This window comes from Girardinichthys multiradiatus, chromosome 4 (genome assembly GCF_021462225.1).
Source record: "Girardinichthys multiradiatus isolate DD_20200921_A chromosome 4, DD_fGirMul_XY1, whole genome shotgun sequence".
NCBI lineage: Eukaryota > Metazoa > Chordata > Actinopteri > Cyprinodontiformes > Goodeidae > Girardinichthys > Girardinichthys multiradiatus.
In genome coordinates, this window is record NC_061797.1 from 2,208,167 (window position 1) to 2,225,548 (window position 17,382).

Genomic DNA, 17,382 nt, shown 5'->3' on the forward strand with positions numbered 1-17,382 from the left:
ATGACAAAAAATTGTTCAAATATTTCTGTTTACAATGTTTATTTGGCTGTATCCTGCCTTCATCCAAGCACTTTTTAAAAATAATTTTCTGCTAATGAAAGAACTTCAATAGATAAATACATTTCCAAATGGCAAATTTATCTGTAAACATGGTGTCGTATGACTGATTACATAAAAGCTGTGATCTCACAGCTAATACTTGTCTGACAGATAAAGGCCTTAGTCTGTGCTACGTATATGGCGATCTGGCACTGTTTGTTAAAAAAGCGAGACCCAATCCAGACCAACACACCCACATATAATCCAACATGAATAAATATTTTATTTATTTTCTTTGCACTTTCGCTGCAAATACAGAATCCACTGATCAGCTCACGGTCTTGGCAGACTACTTTCCGTAGTCGAGCATTATTTAGGCGAGCGTTATTTATTTACCTGTCACAAAATGTGCACTGCACACTCGGGCGTGAGTGAGATTCAAGCCGTCCAAATCCATCCTGGATATCCGATTCAGCTACAGCAGTCAGCGTTGTGTACTCAGTGTTTTTGTTTTCTCACACTAATTTTCTATCACAGCTGGCAAACAGTAGAATGAATGTTGGCCTTGACCACCATGTGCAGCACAACTCAGAATTAAGCAAGTTTTCACCACAGTTATGGTAGAATGGTCTGGAGTTTTGCTTCACTGATGCTAAAACAAAGAAAACTGGCTGCAGCTGCCACCCAATGTGGCAATCCCGAGGTGTTACGTAACTGCAACGTCATGTAGAAACCACCACTGAAGAAATGCTCGCTGATTTCAAAACTTTGGTTGAAGTGGCGCTTGTAATTCCAGTCTCTAGTGTAGCGGCAGAGAGCAGATTCAGCCTCCACAACATCAAAAGAGCCACGAGAAGTCGTCTGTCTGACACAGAATTCCAAAACCTCATACCAATAGCCTCTGCAGCAATCCCACTTCAGACATTTCAATTACACACTGCTGCGCTCAGGTCCAGGCGGACCAGGAGGACGTTGTGAGACTGTGCGTTCAGGCCACTAAAGGTGATCTGTTCATATTTTAATGCAATCGTTTATATTCATTGTTTATATGTAGTAACTGGGACCAAAGTGAGTGTTTTTTTTGTCACTGTGAAGAAAAAGCTAAATGTATTCATCTGATTGGAAGTGGATTTTCTGTTCAGATTGTTTGGACTGAATATTAATTAAAATGAATGAAAATAAATGCTATTGAATTTTTAATTATTGTCATTTAAAAAAATAAAGTAATGGGTAAAATTAGATTATGACAGGATTTTTTTACCCTGTCAGTCAAAATGACGGACAACAGAAATGTCTAGCGCAATCTCTGGTATAAATGTAGTTTCACTTGTCAGTATTGTGGTCATATGTTTTTTTTTGGTTGCAGTGTCTGTTTTTTGTCAGCAGTACCTAAAAAAACAAAATCATACTTATTTTGTTATCTGAAAATTGTTTAACAAGGCACTAATCAAGCTTCTTTTTTAAAAACAAATAATAGAGAAGAATTTGCTGTAAGTTCTTTGATGCTCCACTGATCACTGGAAATAGGCACCTGATGCTATCCTAGCTGTTTATAGATTGTAAACGGTGGCAGTAGTTTCATTACATTTAAGTATTTTTAACTTTAAAAATGTTTTTAAAACTGAGTTTTCCTTATTTTACCTTCCAATCATTAATCATAGCCAATCAAAAGAAACTTGGCTTAGGAACTGGTACATTTCTACATTAAATGAGTACAGCCTTTTAATCTGACGCTCCCCAGCCTTCACAGGTTTTGCCCATTAGAAAAATGGATTCCACACTGAAATAGTGGTAAACCTTGCTCAGGTTGGCAGCTTTCTTGATGTAGACATGAAGGAGTGATTATCAGTTTTCTGTCATTAAGATATCTGACAAAGTTTGGCTACTTGATGGCACAGTTTCAAATAGTGATTATTGACTGTTTTTAAAATTATTCTTTGTTATGTTTTTTGCCTAATAAAAAGATTGATAGCATTGATACCTCATGGCTGGTGAAACATAGGAACAAATGCTGACCCATGAATGTCTGTTTTTCCACAGACAGACATTTTTTTTAAGACGACCATGTTTGATTTACAAATTTGCTAGATTTATGGTAAGGCCACACAGTTAGTTGTCCTAAACTAAAGAGGATGATTTACTTTGATGTTTTTGCCAGCAAAAGATAGTTTAGGTTAGTGCTGACAATACAACTATTTCAATAATTTATGGAGAAACAGAAAATGTTTAAAGTTCAATGAGACAGACAATACATGTGGTCTAATAGGCAGTTTGCCACTGATATTTAAACATTGTTATGACATGGAGAAAAGATTGCAAACAGTAGTGTGAATTTGATTTGCCTTATTTTCCTATTGTACTCAAATATATTTTAATTTGTCAAGTGTCATTATTAATCCATAAAGGCCTGCAATTCTTAACAACATATTTATTTTAATTTGTTCTTTATGTTCACTGTGAAGTAGATAATGTCTTAGAAAGTTGAAACTGTTCAATAAATAAAAGAATATTACACTATTTTTTGGGCCAGCTACAGGTTAGATTTCGGTTTGAGATAAATTGGTGCTGTAAAAAGATCTTCATTCTTTATTAGTGTTTCTGTATTGTGTCACTATTGTCATTTATTTGGTCTATTTATTGGCCCAACTGGCTTAATTACTGGTTTTGCACAACAAAAGCTCAGTACAAGCTGTTTGATTGTGGCTCAATAAAGACATCTAATACTAAAGGTTATCATCTTATCCAGGATAATTGAACAGCTACAAAATCTCATCCTGGATCAACCAAAGACTGAGGTGCCTTGTCCAAGCTTCAGGCAATCCCTGACCACAACACTGCTTACACACTTCAGCAGAGCATCAACACCCAGAAACCAACACTATATAACATTTCTTATGCAGTAATACTGTTATTAATCACTTTGAGATGATGGATGAATATGAATTATTGGTGGTTCATCTGTTGTTTAAAAGGGTCTAGGTCTAGTGTCTATTTTGAAGGGATATAAATAAGGGTTTAACAACGTTTTACCATTTTTCCCTTCAGGAGCCCGTATCAGTTGCTAACTGGGTGGGAGGACCCCCTAAAAGGTTAGACTCGCCCCTGGTAACTGTAATAATCCCAAACATTTCTGTGCCGCCTCTCAGCAGGCTTAATATTTGAGCAACATTGAAGCAGACTGCGCTTTATCTAGGCCGTTTCCTTTTCTTTAGGACTCAGATGGAAACATTTGTGCGTGTAACTCTCTGAAGACCGTGGGAAGGACAATGATCGTGAAGAGCGATTCGCTGAGCTTTTGTATGACCGGACTGAACATTTTCACGCAAACAACACCTATACACACTCGCCTCCCCTTTCTGATACGAGAAGGACCACAAATACAACCACAATGCATTCAGAAAACAACAATTACTAATCCTTTTTCATGGTTTGAAGCAGTTAAGAATAATAACGGCGCGACCGTGGGCTAAGTGGGGGAAGGGGATGGATGCTGGTTGGGGCCAGGCTTCAATGGCCTGTTGGTGTCGGCGCCCCGCTCCAGCTTCTCCATTAGCGCTTACATTCATACATACACCCAGAAAAAAACACTTACCGGACGGGTTCACCGCAGCGGGAGTCGCCATGTTGTCACAACACGGATCAAAATATATAAAAACGATGGAGATGACGCACAATACGGAACAAGAACCCCCCCCCCCCCCCGCAAGAAACCGTCTGCACTCCGTGGAATTGGAACGCGTAGCTCGTTCCAGGCTCCCACTTCACATCCGTTGATGCGGAGGAAAAAGATCGGGATCCTAACAGCTTCTTTCTGGGAATGAGAACTGAGTAAACGTCCCTATAACAGCAATATCTCAGAGACTAGACTTATTAAAATGCAAGATGTCTGAATCGTAACACCGCGAGACTTTAGGGTAGCATTAATAATTAAATGTTAAAAAGCGAGGAGCTCAGTTCTGTAGTTATTGCAGGTATTAAAATGTTTTAAAAGTATTTCTTTGTTTGCTAATTTCTGTCAACATATTAAGACACAACGTGCTTTCTTCGTCCTTTCATATCACTGCTACAGCTGAGCCGAATCACCTACACACCAACGATCAGTCAGGCATCATTTCAGGGCAAGACTGAATCAGGATCGTTACAAAAATACTACATTACAGTCTCCAGACGTGCCTAATTCTGCAGGTACATCTCAAAGAAATAGATTATTGCGAAAAATGCAATATTTTTCATCGCTCAATTCAGAAATGAAACGATTATAGATTATAGAGATTCATTCCACATAGATTAAAATATATCAAGCTTTTATTTCTTGTAATAAAGAAACCCCGAAATTCAGTGTCTCCGAAAATTTGAATATAACATTAGACCAATCAAAAAAGGACGTCTTAAGCACAAATCTCAGACATCCAACAAGGCAGATGACATAAAGGCAGCTATCAAAGCAATCTGGGCTTCCGTTACATCTAGAGCCACTGGTCACCTAGAGCCACCTCTATGTCACTGCGCATTGATGCAGTAATTAATGCAAGAGGATGTCCGACCAAGTATTGAGGGCATAGAAATGGGCATACTTTTCAGGAGTCTGACATTTGTGCAAACATCTTTATCACACATCAACACAAAGTTTATTGTGATATTCAGATTAACCAACAGTGGAAAGTAACTACCTTAACTCAAATAAAAGTTTGGATACATCCCAAAAAAAAAAAAAAAAAGAAAATCTACTTTTTAATAATACTCCAATAGCTTAAATTACTTCAGAAGAAAAGGGTACACCTTATTGCTCACATTTCCAACCATATCATATTTTAATTTGAGATTTGACAAAAGCAGCTTGTAATGTTTTCAAAACTGCAATAATACTGTTGACCTAGAACACGCTGGAGGGACCATGTCTCTCAGTTGGTCTGGGAACATCTCAGGATCCCCCAGGAGGAACTGGAGGAGATGTCTGGGGCGAGGGACGTCTGGGTGTCTCTGCTGAGTCTTTTGTCCCCGTGGCCGGGTCCCGGATAAAGCGGAAGAAAATGGATGAATGCAGAAAATCTACGTTTTAATAATACTCCATTAACTTAAATTACTTCAAAAGTAAAGGGTAGGCTACTGCTTATTGCTAACATTTCCAACTGTATTTCAATTTGAGGTTTGATACAAATATGCACCATAATCAAAAACATGCAACAAATATTAACTCAGGCAGTGCTAACGTAGGTAGGAGTAGATCAAATGTAATACTTTTTGATGCCATTTTAATGTTTAAATACTATAACTATTATATATATATAGTATATAGTGTGCATATTTCATTGTAGGAATGAGACAAAATTTTCAGAATCAAGTTTTAATCGGATTACACTTTTGATCAAATAAACTAGATAATCATCGAGAAAATTGTATGTCTAAACTTTCTGCAGTTTTGCAGATTTTTGTCACAAACCTGTGTTTAAAAGTATGTACATGTGTCATATTGTAGGTTTTTAACATTTGGCCCATTAGTAATACCTGTCAACTATCGGGTATTACTAATTAGAATTTTATTCTCTGTTTATAAACAATATATAAACTACCGGTCAAAAGTTTTAGATACACTTTCTCACTTCATGGATTTCAATTTTTGTGACTATTTACATTGAAGAGTCTCACTAAAGGCATCAAAACTGTAAATGAACACACATGGAATTGTGTAGTAAGCAAGCAAAGGGTGACTACTGTCCAATACTGCCCAAAATTTTTCAAACCCCAGGTAAAGTTTGACTTAAACATTAACAGTAGTGGGATTTATTCAGTGCCAATATACAGGTCCTTCTCAAAATATTAGCATATTGTGATAAAGTTCATTATTTTCCATAATGTCATGATGAAAATTTAACATTCATATATTTTAGATTCATTGCACACTAACTGAAATATTTCAGGTCTTTTATTGTCTTAATATGGATGATTTTGGCATACAGCTCACGAAAACCCAAAATTCCTATCTCACAAAATTAGCATATCATTAAAAGGGTCTCTAAACGAGCAATGAACCTAATCATCTGAATCAACGAGTTAACTCTAAACACCTGCAAAAGATTCCTGAGGCCTTTAAAACTCCCAGCCTGGTTCATCACTCAAAACCCCAATCATGGGTAAGACTGCCGACCTGACTGCTGTCCAGAAGGCCACTATTGACACCCTCAAGCAAGAGGGTAAGACACAGAAAGACATTTCTGAATGAATAGGCTGTTCCCAGAGTGCTGTATCAAGGCACCTCAGTGGGAAGTTTGTGGGAAGGAAAAAGTGTGGCAGAAAACGCTGCACAACGAGAAGAGGTGACCGGACCCTGAGGAAGATTGTGGAGAAGGGCCGATTCCAGACCTTGGGGGACCTGCGGAAGCAGTGGACTGAGTCTGGAGTAGAAACATCCAGAGCCACCGTGCACAGGCGTGTGCAGGAAATGGTCTACAGGTGCCGCATTCCCCAGGTCAAGCCACTTTTGAACCAGAAACAGCGGCAGAAGCGCTTGACCTGGACTACAGAGAAGCAGCACTGGACTGTTGCTCAGTGGTCCAAAGTACTTTTTTCGGATGAAAGCAAATTCTGCATGTCATTCGGAAATCAAGGAGTCTGGAGGAAGACTGGGGAGAAGGAAATGCCAAAATGCCAGAAGTCCAGTGTCAAGTACCCACAGTCAGTGATGGTCTGGGGTGCCGTGTCAGCTGCTGGTGTTGGTCCACTGTGTTTTATCAAGGGCAGGGTCAATGCAGCTAGCTATCAGGAGATTTTGGAGCACTTCATGCTTCCATCTGCTGAAAAGCTTTATGGAGATGAAGATTTCATTTTTCAGCACGACCTGGCACCTGCTCACAGTGCCAAAACCACTGGTAAATAGTTTACTGACCATGGTATCACTGTGCTCAATTGGCCTGCCAACTCTCCTGACCTGAACCCCATAGAGAATCTGTGGGATATTGTGAAGAGAACGTTGAGAGACTCAAGACCCAACACTTTGGATGAGCTAAAGGCCGCTATCGAAGCATCCTGGGCCTCCATAAGACCTCAGCAGTGCCACAGGCTGATTGCCTCCATGCCACGCCGCATTGAAGCAGTCATTTCTGCCAAAGGATTCCCAACCAAGTATTGAGTGCATAACTGTACATGATTATTTGAAGGTTGACGTTTTTGTATTAAAAGCACTTTTCTTTTATTGGTCGGATGAAATATGCTAATTTTGTGAGATAGGAATTTTGGGTTTTTATGAGCTGTATGCCAAAATCATCCATATTAAGACAATAAAATACCTGAAATATTTCAGTTAGTGTGCAATGAATCAAAAATATATGAATGTTAAATTTTCATCATGACATTATGGAAAATAATGAACTTTATCACAATATGCTAATATTTTGAGAAGGACCTGTATGTTCAAATAAAAGCTGAGAAATATTTTTTGTCCAGAATGATTCGTCTTGTTATTATCTTATTATCTTCAGTGACACACATGTCATTTACAATAGAGAGAAAACTTGCTGGCTGAACCAAAGTCACAATGTCCAGCTTTCAGTCTTAATTCCCACTGCGCATGATTGTGTGTGTGTGACCTCTAAAGCAACAGAACAAGGTAATGTAGAGTGAAATCCCTAGTGCTATTTAAACCACTTATAATTGCCAAACTTATTAACTTTTATGTATTGGGTCTCTACTCAAGTTATATCATATTAGAAAAAACCTGAATTGCACAATACTCATCTATTGAAAATTACATTATCCCATTCTCTATGTACAGTACTGTATAATGGGTACTATACATAAATTCCTAAAACAAATTAATCAACAAAAACATAAAACAAGCCAATAGTTTTTATTAACAGTGGACACCTCTTGACAAAGCTATATTTAGTACATTGGGATTTAACTTACTGGTCCAATGCAGGTTTAATGCGACCCTCAACATGGACCCTTGCTGCCTGCTCTGAGGGCCTGCCAGCCCTCCATGTCTGCGAGAGAACTTGCACAGCCTAGGGAACACAGTGCCGCCGAGGCTTCCCTAACAGCTTGTGGGGTTTCCTTCAAGTTTTCTGCCGCTTTGATCTGTGTCAATAAAAAAAATAATATGAATCTTATATATGATCTTATATATGTTTGACAACCTAAAAAAAAATAAACAATTGTGCTATCCACTTTGTTCAGGTGCTGGCACAGTTTCCAGTTGCCAACCTCCTCGACTGATACTGGGCCTGTTTGTTGCAGACACTACAGGGCATATAGCCTTACAGACAAAAAAGAGGGCTGTACTCCTCCTTGGAGAAGGGCCAGTGACAGCATTTGCCCAACGAGTTTATAGTCCACAAACATGCAGACCTGCAACATACAGACAAAGTAAATAACAAGAACCTCCAATTATAGGAGTAATGCTCCAAGAAGAAATGAAACAATAACTGTTTCTGTCTCATGTAAGGACTTTATGTTTAAACATTTTCTCTTTGCATTACATTGCTACATACCCCGGGATACCAGGGAAAGATTTTTGCTGCCCTCTGGCCCCACAAAGTGGCGGCTATCTCTCAGCCCTGCTACTAGAAGTCAGAGGAATTCGCAGCTGGGACCGCCATAGTCCACAGCTCCCTCACTCTGTCCCTTGACTTCCAAATGACACAGCAGGATCAGCAGATGGAAAATAACATAAAACCAAGGAAGCTTGAGTACAAAAAGAAATCTCGCTTAAACAAAAACTACAGGGGTTGGACAATGAAACTGAAACACCTGTCATTTTAGTGTGGGAGGTTTCATGGCTAAATTGGACCAGCCTGGTAGCCAGTCTTCAGTGATTGCACATTGCACCAGTAAGAGCAGAGTGTGAAGGTTCAATTAGCAGGGTAAGAGCACAGTTTTGCTCAAAATATTGAAATGCACACAACATTATGGGTGACATACCAGAGTTCAAAAGAGGACAAATTGTTGGTGCACGTCTTGCTGGCGCATCTGTGACCAAGACAGCAAGTCTTTGTGATGTATCAAGAGCCACGTTATCCAGGGTAATGTCAGCATACCACCAAGAAGGACGAACCACATCCAACAGGATTAACTGTGGACGCAAGAGGAAGCTGTCTGAAAGGGTGCTAACCCGGTTTGTATCCAAAAAACATAAAACCACAGCTGCCCAAATCACGGCAGAATTAAATGTGCACCTCAACTCTCCTGTTTCCACCAGAACTGTCCATTGGGAGCTCAACAGGGTCAATATACACGGCCGGGCTGTTATAGCCAAACCTTTGGTCACTCATGCCAATGCCAAACGTCAGTTTCAATCGTGCAAGGAGCGCAAATCTCAGGCTGTGGACAATGTGAAACATGTATTGTTCTCTGATGAGTCCACCTTTACTGTTTTCCCCACATCCGGGAGAGTTACGGTGTGGAGAAACCCCAAAGAAGCGTACCACCCAGACTGTTGCATGCCCAGAGTGAAGCATGGGGGTGGTTCAGTGATGGTTTGGGCTGCCATATCATGGCATTCCCTTGGCCCAATACTTGTGCTAGATGGGCGCGTCACTGCCAAGGACTACCGAACCATTCTTGAGGACCATGTGCATCCAATGGTTCAAACATTGTATCCTGAAGGTGGTGCCGTGTATCAGGATGACAATGCACCAATACACAGAGCAAGACTGGTGAAAGATTAGTTTGATGAACATGAAAGTGAAGTTGGACATCTCCCATGGCCTGCACAGTCACCAGATCTAAATATTATTGAGCCACTTTGGGTTGTTTTGGAGGAGCGAGTCAGAAAACTTTTTCCTCCACCAGTATCACGTGGTGACCTGGCCAAGAAGAATGGCTTAAAATCCCTCTGACCACTGTGCAGGACTTGTATATGTCATTCCCAAGACGAATTGACACTGTATTGGCCGCAAAAGGAGGCCCTACACCATACTAATAAATTATTGTGGTCTAAAACCAGGTGTTTCAGTTTCATTGTCCAACCCCTGTATGTGTGTCTCTGGTGCATTTTTGTTTAAAACAAGTTTGCTCTTCATTGAGTGAAGTTACTCACGATGGGTAGAGTAGCCAGAAATTTTACTCAAGTAAGAGTAGTGATATTTCATCATATTTTTACGAAAGTAAAAATAAAAAGTATAATGCAGTAAAATTACTCCTAAAAGTACATTTAAAAGAAAGTTACTTAAGTAAATGTAACTCAGTAAATGTAACTAGTTACTACCCACCTCTGACATTCATCAACTCAAGAGTTGCCAAACAACTACCACCATGCCAATGTGAAGTCATGTCATTTAAAATGTTGATGTACAAATTACACATTTTGTTACTTACTTTTCTTTTATGATTTAGTTATACCAATACTATTACTTGTTTGCAATACCTAATTATTCATATGACATGTTATTACACTCTCATAATAACCACAGCAAATTCAATAAAGGTGATTATGAAACTTCAAAACAATGAACATTTTCATATTTTCATCTTATGAAATGTTCACAAGAGAGCTCTTACCTTTCAGGACAATTTTGCGCAAAGAATGATTATTTGCGGGAAGTTCTCTTGCTTCTCCCGGGTTTAATTGGCGGGCTCAGTAATACTACCTGATTGGTTGTATAAAAACCAAGAGAGTGTAGAGGCATAAAGCTGTGTTTGAATAGATTAAAAGTGTTATTATTGTGTTTACCATTATAAGATGAATTCTGTGAATTCTTTCTTCGGTGCATAAGGAAACAGGCCTGTCTGGAAACAGATTACATTAAGGAAAAGTTCTTAGCGTATATATATATATATATATATATATAATGTTAATAGACAGGTTAGGTTACTACTATGAAACACACTTGGTATTTAGCAGAAATGTTTCACTGTTGATGCTTTGACCTTAAAAAGCTGAAGAACCGATATTAGAACAGTCTCTATGAGTTCAGAAGCAGATTAGCTGTTGGTTGGAAATTTAATATATATCTTTGCATTCAATTTTAAGCTATTATTTTCATTTTCATTTGAATCCTTTATTGATTGTTTAATTGTTTTATTTATTTATGGGAATCTTATTTTAATATAAAAAAAATGTGAATTTCTGCAAAGCTTTGTTGTTAATTAATGTATTTACTTTGTTCTTTCTGAATATAAATTGTCATGGAGTGACATTTTTGGACTTTATGTTTTTTTTTGCAAGTCCTTAGATCTTAGGTTGTTGTGCTACCTCCAGTTCTCAGTTTCCTTTAGTTCATGTTTATTCTTGATTCTGTTTTATCTTGGTCTGTAGTTTTCGTTTAGGTCTGTTTCACTGTTTTGTTAATCAGTCCCTTTCCTCATGTCTTAGTCTTATTAGGTTCACCTGCTCCCTCTGTCTCCCTGCGTCCATGTCACACCTGTTCCCTGTTTCTTTGATTACCTGCCTTTTGTTCCCCTCTCTGTGCTCTGTGTATATTAGTTGTTCTGTTTGCTTAGTTCCTCGCTGGTTCGTTCTGTTACTACCCCGTTCCCTACCATGTCTATGCTTTGTCTATGCTTCGTTTGGAGACTATGCTACGTTTTTGCTACGTTTTTGCCTTAAGTGACCTGCAGAGTTCATGTAAGTTTTGGACTGTACTTATGATTCATCCCTGCAGTGTTTTTGTTACGTTTAGGATTTTTTTTTAATAAACAAGGAAGTACTAAGATGCGGCTACCGAGCTCTTGTCTGCGCTTTGGTCCTTTGGTCCTCCCCCGACATAAATAGGTTCATGTCCGACGTTACCATGATCTTCTTTGAAACTATCAATTATGAACTATGTACAGTGACACAGATGAACATTATGGGACCAGAAATGTTTCATGGTGGAACAGATCCAGCCTCACTATTAAGTGACACAAACAGGCCCAGGGTTTGATTGCATGAGTTGCATTTATAATCTGACTAACAAATAACTTTTCTTTTTTTTTCCAGAAGCTGCTAATCTTTCGCATTCTACCCACCTTGTTCCAATGGAAGACATGCAAATGCTATCAAATGCTCTGTTACATAGGGGAAGGTAAGGTACAGAAACAACCGTAATGTTGCCTCATGATTTATCTAATTGAAACTGGAGGTGGCCATAGGGATACCGTTGAGTCATTCCTACAAAACAATCCATGTGTCGAGTATATTTGAAAAGGGAAGTATTCACATAGGTAGGACAACAAGTAAGCGAAGAGACAATTAAAAACAATTTTCAGTTGCTAGGCAGACTATATAGCAAACTAGGCGTAGAACATTTGAAACATTTAACTTATTGTAAGCAGTTTACTAAGTTGCTTCAAAAAATAACACTGTTGAATATTCTTCCTTTTTTCTACCTTTAAGTATTTGTGCTGAATGTGAAATTGTTTAACAACATCAGTGTTAGCAAACATTAGTTTTCCTAAGGATTAGAGGCATAAAAATATGTTGAGGAATAGAATGGTGGAACATTGCGAAACATTTCACGACTTCAGATAGTTGTTTATGATGTTAGACTGGAGGTGACTTGTACGCTTTTAGTGGATAAAATTCAACAGAAATTTTTTTTTCAAATGACAGAATTTGGCTCTTTATCGTTGTCACAAGTTTAATCTTGAAATTTGATCTTCAAGAGACTGTTAGAGTATTTTAGATGTAAAGCGAAAATAGATTTCAGAAGCCTTTACTTACAAACCACCACCGGGAACTAACTGCAAAACCAATATGATTAATATGCAACTTATTTTGAGAAATGAATGAACTGGAAAAAGCTGAACAAACGATGATTCATGCACAAAATCAAACATAAGGTTAGTGATTATAAGGTTTCTTCAAGGATACTGATCAGAGACAGACAGAACTCTGAGGAACTATGAACATACTGGTGATAAAAGTCGTCCAACAACAACTGGAAGCAGACAGCATTTGGCTCAGTCTCATGTGTGGTAGGACAGGAAGCATGAAATATGTCTTTAATACTGTTGCAAAAGAAACAATCAATAATTTGATCCTAATCCTCGTGCATGAATACATTTTAAATTAGTTTATAAAATTAAGGAGATTAGATTTTATACACTACATGTTAAGGACTAACGGATGAGAAAATAAAGGAATTTAGGGCTAGAAAGACAAATGCACAACAAAGTTCAAATGATAGTAATGGCAAATTATGACAGTTTTAATGATTGAAGGTGTTACCCTAGATCCCAAGAAAAACTCTGTGGGAAGTTTAATCTCTAACATATTAGCTGAGAATGTAAGTCCAGGAAACATTGTTCACAAGGCCAGTAGGATCAGGAAATGGTTTTTGGATTAGATCCCAGAACAGAGACAGAGATAATAAGTATATAAAGAACCGAGTTTTGACTTAGGAAAGTTGCTTAGAGAATTTAAAATAGGAACTTGAATAAATTTACAATCCTGCATGACTGAAAGGTTTTTACAGTATAGGATACTGGATTCTAAGTCTTCGCAAGTAAGTCTTTCACACATAAATGAGTGTTTGAGATGCACAATGGTAATTTATATGTACAAAATAAAATAGGTCTCTTGTTTTCTTTAAACAATGGATTTTATTAAATGTTTGTTAGTGTAGGGAAAATATTAGGAAAAAAGCAATGTCCCCTTTAAGGCAAAATATAACTTTGACATCTCTTTCGCAAACAGAGAAAGTGCCATGTGATCTGGATGTCTTTCAATAATTATATGGGGAACTTCTTGATTGTGTGTACAGACAATTATAAATTAACATAATCTTTGTTAGTGGAATACAGCAGCGGTGTTTGACGTGGCTATAAACAAAGTCTCAGAATGTTAGCAAACTAAGAGGTTTATATCATAGGAGGGAGGAATGAACTGCCTCCCTTTGGAATTGGTTATCTTCTGTTTTGAGAATTTCCAGTCGTTGTCTCTACAATGCCAAACATCACATTCTTTGGACAAAGCACAAAATTGCAGACTCCATTAAGTATTCGCATCATGAATACAGAGAAATAAGGGCTAAACACTTGGCATAGACGTTAAAACTTATCTTTTAGATAAGAATGTGAAGGAACCAACCCTAACGGAGTTGTGATCTCTGGTACTGGATGTCAGCTGTTAACTGAAAGGAAACTGACAATACTGGCAGGAGAGACAAAGTATCATATAATTTGATTATTAGTGGTTAATTAAGTTAGTATCATGAAGATACAACATTATTCACACATACAAGGACACAGAATGTCAATAAACAAGAAAACTTTGAATGCTGAAAACTGACTTTTTCATCTGAAAGCTTGCAGTAACAGGATGAAGTTGATTATAGAATATCAGCTGAAATCTGATAACGTAACAAAATAGCAGAAACTGGGATGCATCATCTCAAACATGCATCTCTCATTTAAAAACAGCATCTAATATAAAAAAAGAAACATTTATCTGTGAGTAAGAGGACCATTTGAAGTACATAAGTGACAAGTCTTCAGTCGAATAAGAGGGAAACCTGAGCTTATCTGTGAAGCCTGAACAACACATCTAAATGTTCTGATGTATCTCTCTAATCAAAGGGGGGTTAAGTCAGAAGTTTATGAGATCGATTTAAGAATAAAATAACACATGAGGTGAGGTTTTATAAAATGACTAATTTCTGAATGATAATAAAATGCGCACCAGACATACTATTTTTAGGCACTGGATCAAATTGAAGACTGTTTAACTTATTTTGACTTACTGTACAAAAACAAAGTAGTTAGCAATGTCAATATATCTCTTTTCAGGATAATGTCTGAGAAACACATAGTTTAGAACAATATCTGTGCTGATAGGGTGAGGTAGACTGGCACTAAGCATGCTTCCAGGGGAAAGGGTGTTTGCTTGACCTGTCCGTGCTAACTTCTGTTTCTTTCTTTTGCATGAAAACCCTGAGTGAATATAATTGATTATCACTGCTAAAAGGAGCAGTTCAGATCTCTCTATCAATAGCCTTTTACAGGTGATGAGAGGGAACCAAATTGACCTACAGAACGTTACCCTTTGTTGATGTGGAGGCTGGACCTGGGTTGTCATTCAGAGAGCTTTTAGAAGAAAGTTCTTTCTGAATGGAAAATGGTTTGACCATTTATTTTATTTCTTAAGAACTTTATGTATTTTATATTTGCTGCAGCACAATTCTACTCTAAAAGTTTAACTTATTAAATTTGGTTTCAAAGTTTCATTTCTGCTCATAATTATTTTGTTTTCTGAGATTCCTATGTACTCGGGGCTGGAGTTTGAGCACTGCTGTGAAAGTCATCACACCCTTTTTCATATCATCATTGCATTGGACTATGATAAAGGAGGACTTTGAGGAAATACAGGAAAAAGGACACTAAGGAAATACAGAAAAGGTGATGCTACCGATGCAACAACACCCAATTTACATGTGATACTTCTGTTACAACTATGATCTGAACAAGTTCCCTGATGTCTAATGCTTGGATAACATGCATGATGTAGTAACTAAGAGGAGATTAGTAAGGGTTTGACTGCCATTTTTGTTGTACAACGTTTTGTCCTGTTTCTGTTAATTTAGGAAGGTAAGATGAATGTCTTTGGTTTCAATTTCTTTTATCAGGTAAGGTTTATTCATAAAAGGCAGATCTGTTTGGTTGTTATTTTGGCCTGGGTTAACCCTGAAGTTACAACAATCTCCTTTTTTGCACAACTTATGCTTGATACTTGATACATTAGTTGGTTTCATATTCTTTAATTGTTTAGAGTTTTGTATGGTTTAGAGGGGAATATGAAGAGCAGTTAAATGGACACAAACAGTAATTGGACTGTGGAGACATCAAGAAAGGATGTTTAATTAGACATGTGGTACTCTAATGTTATGGGTTGGCACAATACTGGTCAGTATTCTCTGTCTTCTCAGAATGACACCATTCCAGAGACTGGCTGTACAGGTAACCTTTTTGGGCGTTGGACTCAGAGACCTATGGACACATGAAGACTTTGTTGGACCCTGAACCAGGATAAATGCGATGGCAGAACAATAAAGTTGAAAAGACGAATCTCAGAGACTAAAGAATGTTCCAGGAAGACCAAGGACAGAGACTGAACTACACTGTTTTTCTGCTGAGAATTTTATTGATGTTTTTTTATTTTCTGTTATAACTTCAAATTTGTCTATATGTCGTTTTAATGTTCTGAATTGATTCAAGCTGTTTATGCACTCTGATAGAATGGGAGCATCCATTCTTGTGATATTCAGCTCCAGAGTTTCAACATGGTCAATGTTTTCTGGTACATACGTTGTGGTGAATAGGAATAATGAACCAGGACCTGATTGGCATTAAAGGTCCTTAAAATAGATGATAATGATGCATATTAGATTCAATAGAGGGATCTCTCATTCAGATTGGCTGAGAATGAGATTTCTCTGAGGCCTCCAGACGTTTTTCCCCGCCTTTTAGGATGGGTGGGTTTTTCGACTGGTGTGCCCTAAGCCGACCTGAAGGTCCCCTTCATCAATACGTAAGCTTGGGAGTTTGACTGACATGGATGTTTTCCATGGGTGAGTTGCTGAGATGTGTTCCTGAAGGAGGCTTTTGGGAAGAGCTATAGAGCAGCCGGATTTGGTCTAATTAGTGAATAGGTTTAGTTTCGCATAGTCTAACACAGTTAAAATAATGTGCGCATAGGAGCTCTTAAATAGGATCTTACTTAATTAGTTGAGCCCGAAATTTAAGACTTAAACAAGAACAATCATTTAGGGTTGCTTAATATTGTACATAAAGTATCTTCACTGTCTTTCATAATCGTTCACATTTTAATTCATTTTACTTACTCCAATACATCACTTATACTCACAAGATATTTACAATATGAATATAAGACCTCTCTCAGCTGTTAATTAGCTTAAATAACTTAATTAAGGGGGGAATACGTAGAGGCATAAAGCTGTGTTTGAATAAATTAAAAGTGTTATTATTGTTTTTACCATTATAAGATGAATTATGTGAATTCTTTCTTCTGTGCATAAGGAAACAGGCCTGTCTGGAAACAGATTACATTAGGGAAAAGTTCTTGGCGAGAGGTAAAGACTAATGGGTTTGTTATTGTAGGAGATCTTGTGATGCCCTGACTCTGCCAGGTCAATGTGACATTAGATGTTTGCATCCAGATAAAGTCATGAGAGTGTTATTATAAAATGTCACGTACGCCAATCTGATGTCTTCCAGATGTTAGTAGACAGTTAGTTATCGGTAGTTGATGTCGCTCTTTTCTCTTCTGGGCAAAAAGATTCTTATAAACCGACATGCCGCCATCGATTATATTTGAGAACTGCAATGAACGACTCATCAAAGGGTCCCATTCTTGTGCCGTGCGCTGAAGTTCAGTGGCCATTTTCACCATGGTTGCTAAGCGACCAAGTG

General features: G+C 37.9%; 2 protein-coding genes and 1 long non-coding RNA gene across 6 annotated transcripts in view; 1 reads left to right on the forward strand and 2 right to left on the reverse strand.

Moving 5' to 3' along the window:
- Positions 1 to 4,100, reverse strand: part of arnt2 (aryl-hydrocarbon receptor nuclear translocator 2) — a 132,915-nt gene extending 128,815 nt beyond the window's left edge. Inside the window, exon 1 of one of the 2 annotated variants that reach the window (XM_047363256.1) lies at positions 3,632 to 4,100. In XM_047363256.1, coding sequence (XP_047219212.1) covers positions 3,632 to 3,662 — 31 coding nt within the window. In that variant the 5' untranslated portion in view covers positions 3,663 to 4,100. The remainder of the gene's footprint in view (positions 1 to 3,631) is intronic. The other variant, XM_047363257.1, reaches the window with a different exon arrangement.
- On the forward strand, positions 444 to 17,172 carry LOC124867055. Its single transcript, XR_007037977.1, has 2 exons — positions 444 to 1,041; positions 11,954 to 17,172. It is a non-coding gene; the product is annotated as an uncharacterized LOC124867055 (long non-coding RNA).
- Positions 4,327 to 17,382, reverse strand: part of mtfmt (mitochondrial methionyl-tRNA formyltransferase) — a 101,161-nt gene continuing 88,105 nt past the window's right edge. The window contains exons 9-11 of one of the 3 annotated variants that reach the window (XM_047363262.1): positions 7,942 to 8,112; positions 6,882 to 6,884; positions 4,327 to 5,028 (exon numbers count right to left, since the gene is read on the reverse strand). In XM_047363262.1, the coding sequence (XP_047219218.1) occupies positions 7,969 to 8,112 (144 nt within the window). In that variant the 3' untranslated portion in view covers positions 4,327 to 5,028; positions 6,882 to 6,884; positions 7,942 to 7,968. Of the gene's footprint in view, positions 5,051 to 6,881; positions 6,885 to 7,941; positions 8,113 to 17,382 lie in introns of all 3 variants that reach the window. The other 2 variants (XM_047363261.1, XM_047363260.1) reach the window with 2 other exon arrangements.